At 46.6% G+C, this 16,434-nt stretch overlaps 1 protein-coding gene across 1 annotated transcript in view; it reads right to left on the reverse strand.

Annotated features, from left to right (window-relative positions):
• The window catches only part of Fam20a (FAM20A golgi associated secretory pathway pseudokinase), a 60,628-nt gene that overhangs the window by 5,282 nt on the left and 38,912 nt on the right, over positions 1-16,434 (reverse strand). Inside the window, exons 2-10 of the mRNA XM_006970463.4 lie at positions 13,530-13,714; positions 12,380-12,430; positions 10,932-11,010; positions 5,175-5,267; positions 4,282-4,397; positions 3,642-3,822; positions 2,468-2,577; positions 1,750-1,831; positions 1,225-1,284 (exon numbers count right to left, since the gene is read on the reverse strand). Coding sequence (XP_006970525.1) covers positions 1,225-1,284; positions 1,750-1,831; positions 2,468-2,577; positions 3,642-3,822; positions 4,282-4,397; positions 5,175-5,267; positions 10,932-11,010; positions 12,380-12,430; positions 13,530-13,714 — 957 coding nt within the window. The remainder of the gene's footprint in view (positions 1-1,224; positions 1,285-1,749; positions 1,832-2,467; positions 2,578-3,641; positions 3,823-4,281; positions 4,398-5,174; positions 5,268-10,931; positions 11,011-12,379; positions 12,431-13,529; positions 13,715-16,434) is intronic.

The raw sequence follows: 16,434 nt of genomic DNA on the forward strand, positions 1-16,434 counted from the left end.
AAGTAGCTTGGCCTGCACTTGCCCAGTCCCCGCAAACAGCTTTTGCAGCTGGTATTCTTGGGAGATTTTATTTCCAGGCAAACACATTTCAGTGAAAGCCACGTAGGAAAAGAATTAATAGTGGGTAACAGCCTTTGTCCAATTGTCTTTATTCAAGTGTTGCCAAGCTATTTGCACTCTTATAGTGTGTGTGTGTGTGTGTGTGTGTGTGTGTGTGTGTGTGTGTGTGTGTAAGTCAGAGGGCAACTTGGGACTTGGTTCTTTATACCATGTGGGTCCTGGAGACCAGCTCTGGTCTCTCTCCATTGAATGGAGAACCCTAGTAATTGTAGTGTTACCCCTGGTGATGCCAAGCTGTATGCAGTTACTCTGACAGTGATAACAGAGTCAAGTGAAATGTCACCTAAGTTTTTTTGTTTTTAAGATTTAAAGCTGATGGAAGAAGCTTCCAGTAGGTGGGTGAAGTTGTTGTCTAAAAGTCCAACCTCCATGTGCCAACTTGGGAATGTGTCAGATTCTAAAAGCACAGGGATGACGAGCGACTAGGTCCATTCTGACTTCAGAGTTTTGATTTCTTTCACACTCGTACAAGCAGTGTAACTGGCTGATCTTTGATACAAGTGATTGCTCATCCTGTCCAGGAGGAGAGAGATACATTAACCCAAGGAGTTGACTTGGGCCACTCGCGTGCCACAGGAACAAATGGGATAGTTTTGTTGGGTCTGGATCACCCCTTCATAATTAGCTATAGCTAAGAGGGACCTAATGTCACAAGTCTGGCTAAAATGCCAGAGATGCAGGAGTAGGTGTTCTTTAGAGAAGGAGCCAGAGTTGCAGTCTGACCCAGCTTTCCAGACTTCAGTCAGGGTTTTGCTTAGATGGTGACGAAATAGCAATATTGAAGAGCTTACAAGAGGGCCAGGAAAAGTGAAGGGCTGATTATTAATTTCAGAGAGCATTGATATCTGCAAAAGTGGGTGATTATCTGAGTGGGTTAAGGGTTCAAGTTGGCAACTTTAAAAGATCAGATCTTAACTCGTTTTCTGCTAGAGGAGATGTCACCGGGGAACGGGTGTGCAATGGGAAGCAAGGCAGCTCACACCATTCTGTCCATAATGCCCTTGGCCAGGGAAAGCTGATGAAGGCTTTCCGAGTTGGGTTGCAAGCAGGATGAAATGTCTGAGTGGCCGCCTGCCCTTGGTACTTGAAAGCATGGAAACTTACATGCAACACTGCGAGAGAGGGGCGAGGATGGAGATTTCGTCCTGGGAATGTCGTCCGAACCTAGGAGAAGAAACGGGCTTCAGCAAGCCTAGAGTCTTTAACGCTCTGGATGCTCTCTTCCCTAACCCTTCTTTGAATTAGTTGGGATAAGGTGCCAGACAGACACCGTGGCAGCTGTCTCAACAGCTCCCTCCTCAGTCAGGTCACAGAAGTCTCTTAAGTTAGTACCAAGCTCCTCCTGCCTCTGCAGGCCAGCCGCCGAGGCTAAGCCATGCTCTGCTGCATCTAGGAAAGTAACAACTAGCGAAAAGACACTGGGCGTCTCAGCCACTGGTGGGCACAAGCGCGCTCTTACACTGGAGAATCAGTGGTACTGAGCAAAGGAGAAGGTTTGTGGAAAATAGGGCAAGATGGAGTGGAGACGGATCCGGGCAGTGCAGGCCCTCCTCAGGGCCTCCAGTGCCCAAGCAGCCACAGGAAACATGGCTGGAGATGGAGAGCTGGGACATGGGCACTGGTGCTTACCCTCTGGCATTATCAAGATGAATAAGGTACCCATCATCCCCAAACTTGGTGAACATCTCATAATGGTGGCGGTCCATGTTTCCTGCAATGGAAGGGAGAGATGAGAGCAAGGGTCTGAAGACCATGGATACAGAAGATCCTGGCCTGCCTTCTGGGGATGGAACACAGGAGCCTGAGCATGGACCACAACCACCATTTCTAGGTTGTTTACTCTCCCCTCTCCCCCAGCCTCAGCCTGGCCGCCTAGTGAGCAGAACTGTGCCATTGTGCCTCTTGTACATACTGAGGTTGGGCTTTCTCAGCCCACACAGCCTCTAAGGTGGAGCATCCTTGCCTGGTCACAATGTGGCTAGATGGTAGAATTACTAGTTTGTGGAGCTGTGGCCTTGCTACATACTTATTTCTCACCTTCATACTGGCTTCCTCTCACTGAGTGAAGGGACATCCAGCTTCAGATCTGATGCCCGTTTGGGCTTTATGGCAGGGTGGTGCATCTTCCTCGACAGTGGCAACCCCTCCAACACCTGTGCCACCCCACCCCCTTCCAAGAGACCAGGGCATGTTAACTTGGTTTCCTTGGACTTCATCCCCTGCGTATACGGGAGGTGTAGGGCTATCCACCCCTCCTGATCCGGGCTGCAATTTTGCTGAGGTCTCCCAGAACCCTAGGCAAAGAAGAGGGTGCAGTTCTTCCAGGTGCCCTGCGTGGGGTACCTACCGATCAAGAAGTCAAAGATGGCCATGTCGATGATGCCAAGCAGCCTGTTGCTGCTGTTGTATGGGTAGATCTGCTTTACCGTGTCACAGTAAAGGGGGTTGAGCTCCCACCTGAGGGGGAGAAGAAGTCCTGGGGCTGGAAAAGCCAAGATGCCAGGGTGTTGGGGGCCCTCTCCATACCATCTCCACCCTCCCAAGCCCACCCTGGGCTAGTGATCTCAGGATGCCAGGTGGTAGCTGGCGCCCCTCAGGAGGACCCTGGGCAAGGGCATCTGGTAAGGGAGGTTGCAGATTCCAGGTGGTGGGAAGGTTCAGAGTCCTTTGATTTTGTTGAATGCTAAGTGAAGGGCTGGGGTGCCACATGCTAGAGGGTGTCCCAGAGCAGGTGGTGGGAGCAGGCACCACACCTGGTAGGTCTTGGTTGTCCAGAACTCCTACACCACCCACGACCCCACAGACTGGCCTCTGCTACATATGCCTTGCCTTCACACAGTCTCACAGAGCCATGCCTGCCAGAAATTCTCCTGTCAACTTTTCTTCCCACCAGACTGTGGTGATTTGCCAATGGACCTGTTCATTGAGTCCACTCATTTGGCATGTCTACTCTGTTAGATATGCTAGGCCCTGGGCATACAGTCAAGGGGTCTTGCTCCGGGTTTCACTCCCTCAGCTCTTGTGTGCTTCTTTATTGAGATATGTGATACGTATGTGTATATGTTCACATGTTCACATGTATGCGGGGGCCTGAAGTTGATGTCTAGTATCTTCTTCTATCCCTCCCCACTATTTACTGAAGCAATGTCTTTGCTGAACCCAGAACATGCCAATTCTTATTGGTCTATCTAACCACTATGTGGTGGGGATCCAGTGTCTCTGTCTCTTGCATGCTCAGATTATAGGTGGCTGCCATGCCTGCCTGGCTCCAAGTGTGTTTTGGGTATCTGAACTCTGTTCATGCTTATATAGTAAGCACCTCCCCAGCCCCTCAAGTGGTTCTTTGTTATAGAATAAACACCTTATAACCCAATATATGAGCTACAGGGAGCTATATTTGATCTGTTGGTCCTAGTATCAATAAGAGGATGGAGGTAGCTGTTAGGGTTTAGTTGTGGCAACTCTGAAGAGCTGGACTGCAGGGCCCTGGGCATGGTGTTGTGGTCAGGAAGCCAACTCACTCCTCTTTTCCTGACAGTGAGTAGGAGCGTATCCAAGGGTTGGGCACAGACAGTCTGGGGGCCAGGTTGAGGGACGGCAGGAAGGCGGAGAGGGAGCCCTCCAGCAGGTGTGGGTTGCCGCAGACAGCATACTCAGTCTTGCACATATACGGACACTTGGCGAAGAAGCACACGTTGTTAGCTGGAAGGTGAGGGAGGAGAAAGAAGTAAAGTGGGGGCTTATAGGTATGTCATCTTCTGCCCTAAGAAACCCCTTAAAAGTAGGAATTTTGAATTCCCAGCTTGGGAAAAGGCTGTTAGGCTTAGAAGATGCTACTAAACGGAACATCTTGGGTACCAAGTTTCAAATGTCTTAGAGCATCCTATCACATGATGAACTTCTTTGATAAGCTAGACGGATAATCTCTGAGTCCTGGGAGGCCAGCAGTTCTGGGGATGTGTCTCACACACCTTTTTATTGTCGTAGTTTATCTGGTGTTATGTTTTAGCAGGCATGGGTGGGAGTTTCAGATGGCATTACCCTCCTGCTCCAATGACACATGTGTTAATGGCAGAGCTCAGACCACTGTTGAACACAACAGTCGACAGGATGCCTTACCATGTACTAACATCTAGAATATGGCTCTGGCTGATACTGCACCTGGAGAGACAAAGAAAACACTCTGCAGGATTTCATTCTTGGTGACCTCTAGGATTTCCTTGGTGACATTCACTAGCCTCCCCACTGTTGGTGGCACTCGTCGGAAGTCCAGAATCCTGGAAGAGAAGGAGCCTTGTTCAGATTTGATAGTCAGGGACTGCGGAAGAGCCCCACACCTGTGCCAACACATGTTAGAACCTGACAGTGTGTCTGAATATAGCAGTGGTGTAGCAGCTAAGGACGTTGCTGCTCTGTGGACCCAATCAAGACCAGGGCAAATCGTACCCTGAAAGTTATGCAGGAAGGATCCTTCTTCCATTGAGCTCCCGGGTGAATGCTCCTACCATCCACATTGTGTCCTGGTCAATATTTCTCAGACTAGAATGTGCATACTAGTCACTTGAGGATCTGGTCCAAATATGGTTTCTGAATTTGTGGCAAATAGGATTGCATTTTTCATCTCCAGATCAGGAAGTAGGACAAAGGTGATGTCATATCTACCATGGCAATGTGATTGTCTTCTAAGCTGTCTCATTTTTTCGGGTATAGGGCATATATCTGTACTCCTAGCATTTGGGAAGTAGAGACTGGAGGATCAGGAGTTCAAATCTATCCTTAGCTATGGAGTGAATAGGAGGCCAAGCTAGGCTACATAATAGTCCATCTCAGCAACAATAAAACTATATATAAATTGTTTACTATCTTAAAAGGCCTTATGTTTTTAACCTAATGGAGTTGGAAGGAGAAATGAGATCTGAAGACCCTACACTTGAGGTGAAGCGATGAAAAGCCAGGAATAAGTACTTCTGAGTTCTTCCCAAAGGTCTGGGTAGCATCCCCTCCCCAGGGGACTGGCCCTTGTAGTCTGTGTCATCTTCAGAGGCCAGACCTACCTGTCCAGGTGGAAAGCTGCGATCTCAGCATTGTGTCTTTGAAAATCTATGAAATAGAAGAAGTTCTCGGGTGTCTCCTCCTCTCGCTGCTGTCTGGAAGGAAGGAAGGAATCATGTCCTGGACTCAGCTTTCCATGGTAAACCCAAGGAGAGAGCCTGTCTGATGCTTTTCATGTGGGTGTAGATGGTGGACACACAAATTAGGACTGGGCCTCTCCCTTCCTGAGCAGGGAGGAGACATGCAAAGTAGGAAGAGGCAGGCTTTTTATAGGCACCACTGTTGCCAAGTTTCCTGCTTAAGAAGCGTTGGGGAATAGTGGCCGATTTGCCCAAAAAACCTAGGGAAGAAAACCATGCATTCTTGTGTGTTAGTTGGAGATTTATTAAAAGTGATGGTGGTGGGGTTCTAGATGCCCCAGTATGAAGAAAGGTGAGGTGTGAGCTAGAACCCGGCAATAGAAAGTACTAAAGAACTTAGTATGAATGTGAACAAGGACGGTAAGGTATAGGTCTGAGGGAGAAATACAGGGGACAGAACTCTTAGAAACTCAGGTGCGGCTTGAGAATGGGCCCAGCTAGAGAGCTGAGGGAGGCCGACATAGATGAAATCGACCTGGTCCTATTTTCAAATCGCCAATGGATTCACCACCCTGCGGAGTGTGCTGGGAGGTGTGGTTGGATGTTAAGAAAGTGCTTCTGGCATCCTGGGCCGACTTCCAGCCTCCATACTGACTTCACTTTCACACTAATAAATGGGGAAGGATGATGACCTTCGAGTAATTTTATAGTACAGAGTATGGCCCTGTTCCAAAGACTGGAAAAGCAAAGGTAGGCATAAACAGAGGTAGAGCCACAAACAACATGTAGACAACCAGCCTCCACAAGCCAAATGGTAAGGCACACTACCAGAGGAGCATAAGCCAATTCTGCAGTGAGGCTGCAGGAAGCAGATCATAGAGATGCAGCCAGGTCTAGCACGGCATCCAGAAACTGAGGGCATTGCTGGATGCTGCGTGTCTGTCCCCAATCTCCTATGAGAATATAAAATTTCTTAGATTTTTTTCATGTGGGATATGATAGATTCGAAATTGGAAGGTTGCTGGGTGGTGGTGGCACATGCACGAGTTTAATCCCAGCACTCTTGAGTTCTAGGCCAGCCTGGTCTACAGAGTGAGTTCCAGGACAGCCAGGGGTACACAGAGAAACCCTGTCCTGCAAAACATAACAAAACATCAAAACCAACTAACAACCAAAAAATAAAGGCTATTTTTACTTGACATCACTGATTCTTCTATGTTGAGCACTAAAGAAAGTACATTTCATGTGCAACATGTTGTACATTTTACAGTTTGAAGTATCTCCTGGGTGTAGTTGGAAGTTTTCCTGTGTCCCAGCAGGCCAGCAGTTGGGACAGATCTCTCCCACTTGCATCCCCCAAGTAAATATACAGAGGCTTATATTAATTATGAACTGTATGGCCATTAGCTCAGGCTTATTACTGACTATCTCTTACACTTAAATTAACCCATAATTCTTATCTATGTTTAGTCACATGGCTTGATACCTTTTCCCAGTTCTGCCTTGTCATCTTGTTTCCTCCAAGTCTGACTGGTGACTCCAACTCAAGCCTTCCTCTTCCCAGAATTCTCCTCATCAGCTTGCCCTGCCTATACTTCCTGCCTGAATACTGGCCAACCAGTGCTTTATTAAACCAATGTACAAAAGCATTATCCCACAGCATTTGCCCTTTTCTGTCTAATCAAAAAGGAAGGTTTTAATTTTAACATAGTAAAATTACATATAATAGAACAGTTATCAAGCAAGAATTACAGTTACAATATCTAGTCTATTTATATTTGGCAAAATTAAAGAAAATATACTATCATCTATCCTATATTTGTGAGTCTAAAGTTTCATATCTAATTTATCTTTTATCATAACCAAGGAAAATTATAACTATCTAGTCTTCAAAGGAAAAGGGGAAATGATGGGTGATATTGTTCTGTAGGCTGTGAATATGTGTTGTTCTGATTGGTTAATAAATAAAGCTGTTTGGCCAATGGTGAGGCAGAATGAGGTTAGGTGGGACATTCTAACTAGAGGGAGAGGAAGGAAAAAGCGGAGCAGAGAGAGAAACTGCCAGGGAAAAACAAGATGTAAAAGTACCGGTAAGCCATGAGCCACGTGGCAAAGTACAGATTTATAGAAATGGGTTAATTTAAGAAGTGAGAGCTAGCTAGCGAGAAGCCTGAGCCATTAGGCCATACAGTTCGTAATTGATATAAGTCTCTGTCTGTTCATTTGGGTCTGAGCAGCTGTGGGACCATGGGGCTTCAGGAGCTGGGTGGGACCAGAAAAACTTCAGCTACACCTGGGAGTCAGTGAGATGGTTCAGTGGGAAAAGGCACTTGCCCCCTAACCTGGTGGCCTGAGTTCTGCTCCTGAGTCCCACACAGTGGAAGAAAAGAGCTGACTCCTAGGAGCTACCTCTGACTTCCACATGGGTGCTGTGGAATTCGAACCCAGTCCCAAACAAACAAACAAAAGTAAAAGTCTCACCCTCATGCTTAGAATGTGTACTTTGCAATGACAAATTTACATTCTTGTTGTAAGGGGACAAATGCTTTTCACTTTAACTTACTCAGAGGGAAGACACACATCCATTTTAAAAGAAAAAATATGTTAAAAAATGATACTGTACTTGGATTTTGAACTAAATTTCATAGAATTATGAATGAAACTTTGCATTATTTCTTCTCTCCCTCCCCTTTTGTTGCTTTGTTTCATTTATCTGTGTTCCCTAGGTGGCCTGCTCTAACTGGTACTCTCTTATGGGTATTCATAATTTAAAACTCTATGCTGGCTAGAACCCCATTGATAGAGCTTGTTTAGGGGAGCATAATGTTAAAGAGTCACATGCCTGATGGGGTCTCTGCCTGTGATTGTATGCTCACTGCTGTGGCTCTGACTAGAGAGCATGGCCATTTGGGAGGCCAAGACAGGAAGATGACTTGAGCTCAGGAGTTTGAGACCAGCCATGGAAAGACCACATCTCTTAAAGATAAAGACATAAAGACAAAGGGCCTGAGGAGGTAGCTCAGTCTGCAAACAAGAGGACTGATGCTCAGTCAGAACCCAGATCCCACATTTAAAAGAAAGCCTGGCTTTGCCAGTACTGGGGAGGCCGAGACCCTCATCTACTTGGTGAGTTCTAGGCCAGTGAGAGACTCTGCCTCAAAGAACAAACAAACAAACAGGACTTGAGGAACAATGCCCAAGGCGGTCCTCTGGCCTCCAGACACATGGAAGCACCTGCAACCACACACACACACACACACACACACACACACACACACACACACAGAGAGAGAGAGAGAGAGAGAGAGAGAGAGAGAGAGAGAGAGAGAGAGAGAGAGAGAGAGACAGAGAGACAGAGAGACAGAGAGACAGAGAGAGAGGGAGATACATACACACACACATAGACACACATTTGCACATGTGCACACACACAATATGTTGACTTTGGTGCTCTGTATGTTTGGCCATAAAATGAGATTCTCCTCCTGAAATTGTCCTTTGGAAAAGGAATGTTTTAACATTCAGTTTCTTACACAGTTTACTTTATCTGATGGAGGCAGCTTCATCAGCTTGTGGGATGGTTATGAACGTCACTGGCAACTGGATTAGACTGAGAAAAGCCTAGGAGGTCAGCAAAAACACATCTGGGTGTGTGTATGATGGCCTTTCCAGAGCCAAGTAGATCCTAATAGGATAGAATTTGGGGGAGGCAGTGAAAGGAAGGAGGCAGGGGTAGGTCATTGGGCCCATCTTGCCTCGACCCCACCTTCTGTGCCCTTTTCTCTGTCTGCTGGACACGATGGTAAGAATTGTTTTGCTCCAACACCCCCTGCCACACACACACAATGGACTGAGCCCTTTGAAACCGTGAGCCAGAACAAACCTTTCCTCTGTTAAGTTCCTTTTCTTGGGTATTTGGTCTCAGCTACACAAACTAACAATGGTGGGAAGGACCTCATCTGTGCTGGCAGTGTGGCCTGATGGAACCAAGGCCAACATCAATCAGAACAGCACTGGTGATGGGAGAGGAGAGGAAAGAACTCACTCCTAACAGTGACACTCAGCCTGACTCTAGGGATGATAAAGAGCAGCGCAAGTAATGCTGGCAAATGAAACGTGGAAGTGTGTATGGGGCAACATTTTAAATTTCATGTATAGTTTTATATGTTGGGTGGTGGGATTTAAAAAAATCAATAGCCGGGCGGTGGTGGCGCACGCCTTTAATCCCAGCACTCAGAAGGCAGAGCCAGGTGGATCTCTGTGAGTTCGAGGCCAGCCTGGACTACCAAGTGAGTCTCAGGAAAGGCGCAAAGCTGCACAGAGAAACCCTGTCTCAAAAAACAAAACAAAACAAAAAAATCAATAAATATGAACAGATGATATTCAAATGTTTTGTATCACTGAATGGTTGTATATTTAAATCAAATAAACAACTTGGTTTTTGCATTTCTGATGGAGGAAACTCTTTATATAAAGGGTTCTCAAGGTTACTTGGGCCTTGGGATCATGCAGGGTGGGTCTAGAGCAAGCCCACTGGACTCTGAGAGAATGGGACTGAGACATCTCAGCTGTTCAAAGTTCCAAAGGGAATCCAACATGCAGCTTGTTGACTCCAACCCTGTACTTAAAGAGGTGCTTTTGTCCCCTAATTCAGATGACTGAGACGCATTCAGTGCTCAGGTCTCTAGGTTCCACCACCACAAACAGTGACTGGGCTATTCAGCAGGCTTCTCCTCGGTCGGCTGCCTGCAAAGTGTGGATCTAAGTCAACACAAATAAACAGCACTGAAAGGCAGAAAGCTCCGGAGGAACACGTGACTTGAGCAACAGAACCATTTATGAGGACATTCTTCCCTATGCATGTCATCCACAAGAGAACATTCTACTGGCCAAGGCGTTGCACTCTATTCCAGGAAACCCAAACCTGTGGTCCAGAGACCCACTGGGGGCTGGTAGTTCTCTCTCTCTCTCTCTCCCTCTCTCTCTCTCTCTCTCTCTCTCTCTCTCTCTCTCTCTCTCTCTCTCTCCCTCTCATGCATACATTCATGAATGCATGCACATACCAAACTCTGCCATCATTTCACTCATGGACATGTGCTATAAAGTCCAAAGGCATGGGTGCTGTTGTTATGAACAAAATATGTTAATGTGTATACGCACAGGACTTCATGGCAGCCTTTCTCATCAGTTAGGTTTTCAGTCAAAGCAAGTATTGTCATGTGAAGTAAACTTTGTGATGTCAAAAAGAGGGTGATTGTTGGTCCTTGATGAAGTTGAGGATTCATTATAAGTAAGAGCAAGTCAGCTTAGCAGTCTGGCTGCTGCTTGGCTATGATTCATGGGCCCACTGTTTGTGATGTGAAGTCTGGGGCAATCTGGCTTTTCAGATGCTTGGTGTATTCATCTCGGAGTGGACGTTATAGTTACACTTAGGTCATGAGGTTTCATGAGACTGTTGATGTCCAAAACCACAATTCATGTAGCATGTGCAGCATGGATGCTACTGAGGGCCCCAGTCAACAGTAAGGGTAGTTATTATTGCTTTTAATTATTATTATTGTCACCAAAATAGTTCTATGTGTGGGGCAGACGGGGATGAGGATACTAGGCTATCTTTACTATCTTTTGGTTAACGCTCCCCCAGGGTTACCACCAGGTGGTGAGGAAGGCTTCACTTACCTCATGGGTTTGAACATGGCTTTCCCAAAGTCCGAGAACCTCAGAACCAGCTTCAGGTGGACCCCACTGGGTTTCACAACTAGGAGGGGTAGAAGAGTGATGTCTAAGCCCAGGACTGTGACACAATTCATAAATTCAGTCTTTTTCTGTTACTTAAGAAGACTCCAAAGACAACATGCTTTGCAAAGCCTGAGGGCAAACCCCGCCATGTCTGGCTGTGTCCAGAAGGCTCGGTACAGCTTTTCTGCCTGTTTGGGAAGAGGCCAGATATTTGGGGAACAGGATTCCCCAAACAGATGCTACTGAAAACTCCCCATAGACTGTTTTCCTAAAAGGACCAGCCTCTCTTTGGGTTCCAGTTGTGATATTAAGATTTCCTACTAAGTTGTCTGTTGTATCAGACTTCTGTGTCCATAATGGCTTCCTATTTAAGATTCTATGCCTGGGCTGGGTCTAGGGCTTGTACAATTCTTGTTTTTAATCTCATTTTGTTTTGTGGTGCTTGGATCAAACCCAGGACCTTTTGCTTCCTGTTTTAAAACAGTGTTTTTGAGAATGTCATGTATGAACCTGAAAATTTGTGAATTTGAAGATTTATCGTGACACTTATGCTTCTTGTCACCCTGTCATCTTCCCTTCCCTTGTCCCGCCTCCTTCTCCTCTCTACTCTTCTTGCCTTTCATCTCTCTTCTGTACCCTTCTTTCTTCCTCCTCTCCCCTCCTCTCCTCTCCCCCTCACCCCCCAGCCTTTGAGATAGGGTCTTGCTGTATAGCCCAGTTTGGCCTTGGACTCATGATCCTCCTGCTTAAGCTCCTCAAGTTCTGGGATTACAGGCATGTGTCATCTCATGAATATGTAGAGATGTGTGTTCAGCACATCTAGGCAAATAATTGAGGCCACTCAGGGCTGGGGGCAACTTGCAGCCTTCACCTACCTGAAACCAGTTTGCAGCACCCAGAGGGGAGCCCTGACCCCTTTTTCTCCTGGCTTTCCCATTCTGTCTGACATTTACCCCTGTATGTTTCAACCTTGGTTGCATGAGAATCACCTAGGATACTTTAAAAACATTGCCATGAGCCTCCCTCTCTGCAGTTGGGCCCAGACGTCTGGAGGCAGAGCCAGGCAATAGCCCTCTTTAAAGCTTTCAGGGGTGAGATGCAGCATCAGGAACCATTGTCCTGTACCACTGCCTCTTGGATCTGCAATTCTACTCCAGTCACCCGAGATTCTGTCAACATTCAGATTCTGAAAATCAGAGCGGAGAGGGGGATTCTGCGTTTCTAACAAGCTCCCTAATGCTGACCATCCGCCCCACTGCACTACATTTTGACCAGTTTGATGCTCCCCAGAGTTTCTATGGGTGGCTGGGGGGAGTGTTGAGTTCTCAGGGACAGGGCAGGGAGAGCCCCTGTTGGAGGCTGGTTGGAGGTTGTGTCGGGTCACTTACTCTGTGAACAGTCACAGGCCCCCAGCAGGGCCTTTTCATCCTGGCTGTAATCTGCAAAGGAGGAGAAGGGGAATGAGGACTTCTTTCAGGGTCCCCAACAAAGACAGGCTCCCAGTTCTGACCCCACCCCACAGGAGGAGGGACTGATGGAGCTTGGGAATCTTAGCCGTGAACACCCAGGAGGCCATCTTTTAGAGCCCAGTGGCTACCGTCTCTTCCTGCTCCTTCCCAGACTCTGTGCTTTCTGGCCCTTCCCTCTATACTTCAGCCATTCTTGGTCTACTTTTGTCTTCTGCTAATAACTTCTCACGTCACGTGTCCTGTCATAGGTGCTTGAAAGCACAAACTTGGGGTTCATAAGCCTGTGTTTGAATCCTAGCTCCAGCACTGGCTTTGCCCAGCCTGCTGAACCCCATTTGTAAATGGCAGTGATAATGTTCATGCCAGAAGGATATAAGAAAGAACACATCACTGTTGTGGGATGTCTTTCTGTATGCTGTGATATGTGTGGCTCCCATTGGATAATAATAATAATAATAATAATAATAATAATAATAATAAAGCTGTTTTGGCGTATGGCAAGAAAGCTTACAGCTAGGCGGGAAATCTAAGCAGAGATACAGAGAGAAGAAGGGCGGAGTCGAGAGAGATGCCAGCTGCCACCAAAGGCATGTCAGCAGACTGGTAATGTCATGGCCATGTGGCAATATATAGATTAATAGGAAAGGGTTAATTTAAGATGAAAGAGCTAGCTAGCAAGAAGCTGAAGCCATAGGCCATACAGTTTGTAATTAATATAAGTCTCTGAATGATTAATTTATAAATGGCTGAGGGGCCATGGGGCCAGGCAGAACTGAGAAACATCCAGTTACACATCACCTGGTACAAAGGATGCACTCAGTAAACAATGACATCACCTTCCATGAAGAGTACAGAACATCTAGGTCTCTGTTATATCTTAGGTTTCTCTCTATGATGAGATTAATGCTATAAGATCTCCTTCAAAAGGAATGCAATTTGCTTCTTATTAACCTTGTATAATCATATATTGCTGGCAACCCTTGACTAGTTCCTGGAGCCTGGCCTGAGATGGCTCATCTCAGCCCATGGGAGAAAGTCAGTCCCTCCTGGCTAACCCCGTGAGCCTCACCAGCACTGATGGTAGGGAAGTGTCTCATGTCATGGAGGAGCTTGCTGACAACAGGACTGGACCGGGAGTACAGCCCATGGCTGTTGATCCCCAAGTGGAACTGGACCCAGCTGGCCTCTGGTCGGAGCTGCAGCGGAGGATCCCAGGAGGTGAGGTTGAATTGTTCTTTGTATATCTTGTGCTGTCTGGAAGAGCCAGAAGAGTGATTTGGTTGTTAAACTGGTGGAATAAGAATGCAAAGACCCCAGGAAGCACTTGGTCTGGACACCCCATTTGTGCTTTCACTCATTCAACAAGCGCATTGAGCATCTGTGACTGGCCAGGACTTATGCTGCCCTTAGGGTACCACAGGGAACAAAGTATACCCTGCTCCTCCTTGCCCTCAGAGAGCTTCCAGTCTTGATGAGAAAAATCAAGTTACACGGTCACACATAAACACAAAGACAGATGGCTAGGAGTAGAAGTAGGCATGTCCTGTACTTTGGGGCCCTTGCTGCACTTTGTCACTAAAAAGTCTATTTCTTATATCCTACAATGTTTTATATCCCATGGAGCAGGGGGGTGGTACAGAGAAGGTAACTGGAGGACAAAGGGAATGGAGGATGTGGGTCCTGACAGCCAGGAAAAGGATGAGTAACTGTTCACCAACTGATCACTCAATAGGGTTTTCTGCAAGGATAAAAGCAGAAACTTACAAGGCACTTACCGTCTCAGAGAGCCCCACTTGGGAGGCAATTGGTATGGCTAGGAAGTAGTTAGGGAAATGTAGAAAAGCTCCCCTTCCAACTCCAATACATTGGGGGCTAACGCTCCTACTTATGAATGAATTCTGAGTGTGCAAATAGTCAACACGTGACAGTGTGCACTTTCACTCTCCACCTCTACCCATCTATGGTGAACACCAACTCACAAGGATGGACTGAACAGTTAATGATTTCTGTCAGTTTAGAAAATGCAGGCTGAAGACATTTCCTCACCTTTAAAAGGTCATTTTATTTGTAGACATGGAGCTACTTTTGATCAGGTAAGAGAGCTTTAAAAAAATTCCTTTTAATTTTTTTTTAGAATATTATACTTGAGTATAAAGTATTTTCATCATATCCACCTCTCCTTCCCCACTCCTGATCCTTCAGTATCCCCTAACACTTCACTTTCAAATTCATGTCATCTTCCTCTATAATAGTCACACACACACACACACACACACACACACACACACAACCTACTGAGTACAATTAGTTTGTGCATATGCACTTTACTGTGTGGCTGACCATGTGGGCATGGACAACCTATCACCTGGAGGCTTGTCCTTGAATAAAACTGGCTCTCCCTTCCTCAGTAGCCATCAGCTGATGTGGTGTGGCCTTGAGGGCCCTTCCCTCATCCATGGCGCCATGTTGATTGGTACGATCCTGTGTGGGTCTTGTTCAGGTAACTGCACTGTTTCGAGTTCATGGTGGCAGCACCCTTGCCCTATCCAGAGGATACTTTCACATCAGTCCTTTGGATCCTCTGTCTCTTAGGATTTTTCTGCTCTTTCTTCCTCAATGTTCTAGTCCTTTCTTGAAGGACATGTTAGAGTACTTCTTCAGCCAAGTGCACAAAAGAAGCTCAATGATACGTGGAGAGTGGGTGAATTCCTGAGTAATTTTTTTTTTTTTTTTTTTTTTTTTTTGGTTTTTCGAGACAGGGTTTCTCTGCGTAGCTTTGCGCCTTTCCTGGAGCTCACTTGGTAGCCCAGGCTGGCCTCGAACTCACAGAGATCCACCTGGCTCTGCCTCCCGAGTGCTGGGATTAAAGGCGTGCACCACCACTGCCCGGCTCCTGAGTAATTTTGTATCGTGGACATGGGCATGGCCATGTCAATGACCCCAGTGTCTCCACCCCATGGCAGTGGCAAGCCCTTCCTCAGGTGAGTCTCAGAGGAATGAGAAAGCTTTCCTCTGGTCCAGGTTTGAGTTTATGAATGATTGACCAGTGTGTGCAAAAACTAGCATCCTCAGCTCCCTCCTCCAGGGTGACTGCAACCTGAGACCGTTCTCCTACTAACCAGCCCTGCCTGGCTACCCTGCTGTGTTGTACCGTACATAATAAATATGCTGAATTTCCTGCTTGCATTGTAGGCGCCCTCCATCGGAGTGAGCACAGCCCACCTGATCAGCTTTTTGGTATGTGTAGCTGTCATTTCTTCACTAGCTGTTGTTTCTTCATTCCCATGTTGCCCCGGCCGGGGGTTCCAGGATCTATCCATGCAGGGCGTGGCAACTCACTGGCCAAGAAACCAAAAGCTGCCTATGAAACACCAATCTGCACTTCCTCTACTTGTATAAAAAAGCCCCTAACTGAAAAGGAAGGCCACAGAACAGACATTCACTATTATCATTCATGTTCATGAAAGTGATTTTCTTTCATATTTAAGAAGCCCAGAGGAGGCAGTGACAAGTTCAATTTTTATCAGGCTTTCAAGCTGTCAGAATTAGATGATCCTGGAAATCTGGGACATGATCAGATTGTTCATCTGGGCATGCTCTGACTCGGGAACCAGCCTTTTAGCATCTGGGTTTGGTTCTTCCAAAAGCCAATGATGAGTGATGTGGTTTCCAACTTGTTGATGTTGGATGAAGTTTTCCTTAGTCTTTGGAGGAAGTTCTTAACACCTGGCATTGAATAGCCACTCTGACCCCTGTGGGTCTCAGCCACCTTTTCTTGGAATTTGAATTCACCGTCTGTTTGGTCTTCTGAGAGTTACTTTTCCACCTAGGGCTAAGTCAGGCTGCCTGCTTAGCTAGGTTCCAGTCTTGAGGCTTTGCCATCTTATCAAGACCAGGTCTGTAAATTTCCACTGGCTTTCCTACCACGAGTCTGTTGTATCAATCTTGTTCCTTGTGTTCCATTTTCACTGGTG

The sequence above is a fragment of the Peromyscus maniculatus genome, chromosome 8 (genome assembly GCF_049852395.1).
Source record: "Peromyscus maniculatus bairdii isolate BWxNUB_F1_BW_parent chromosome 8, HU_Pman_BW_mat_3.1, whole genome shotgun sequence".
Classification (NCBI taxonomy): domain Eukaryota; kingdom Metazoa; phylum Chordata; class Mammalia; order Rodentia; family Cricetidae; genus Peromyscus; species Peromyscus maniculatus.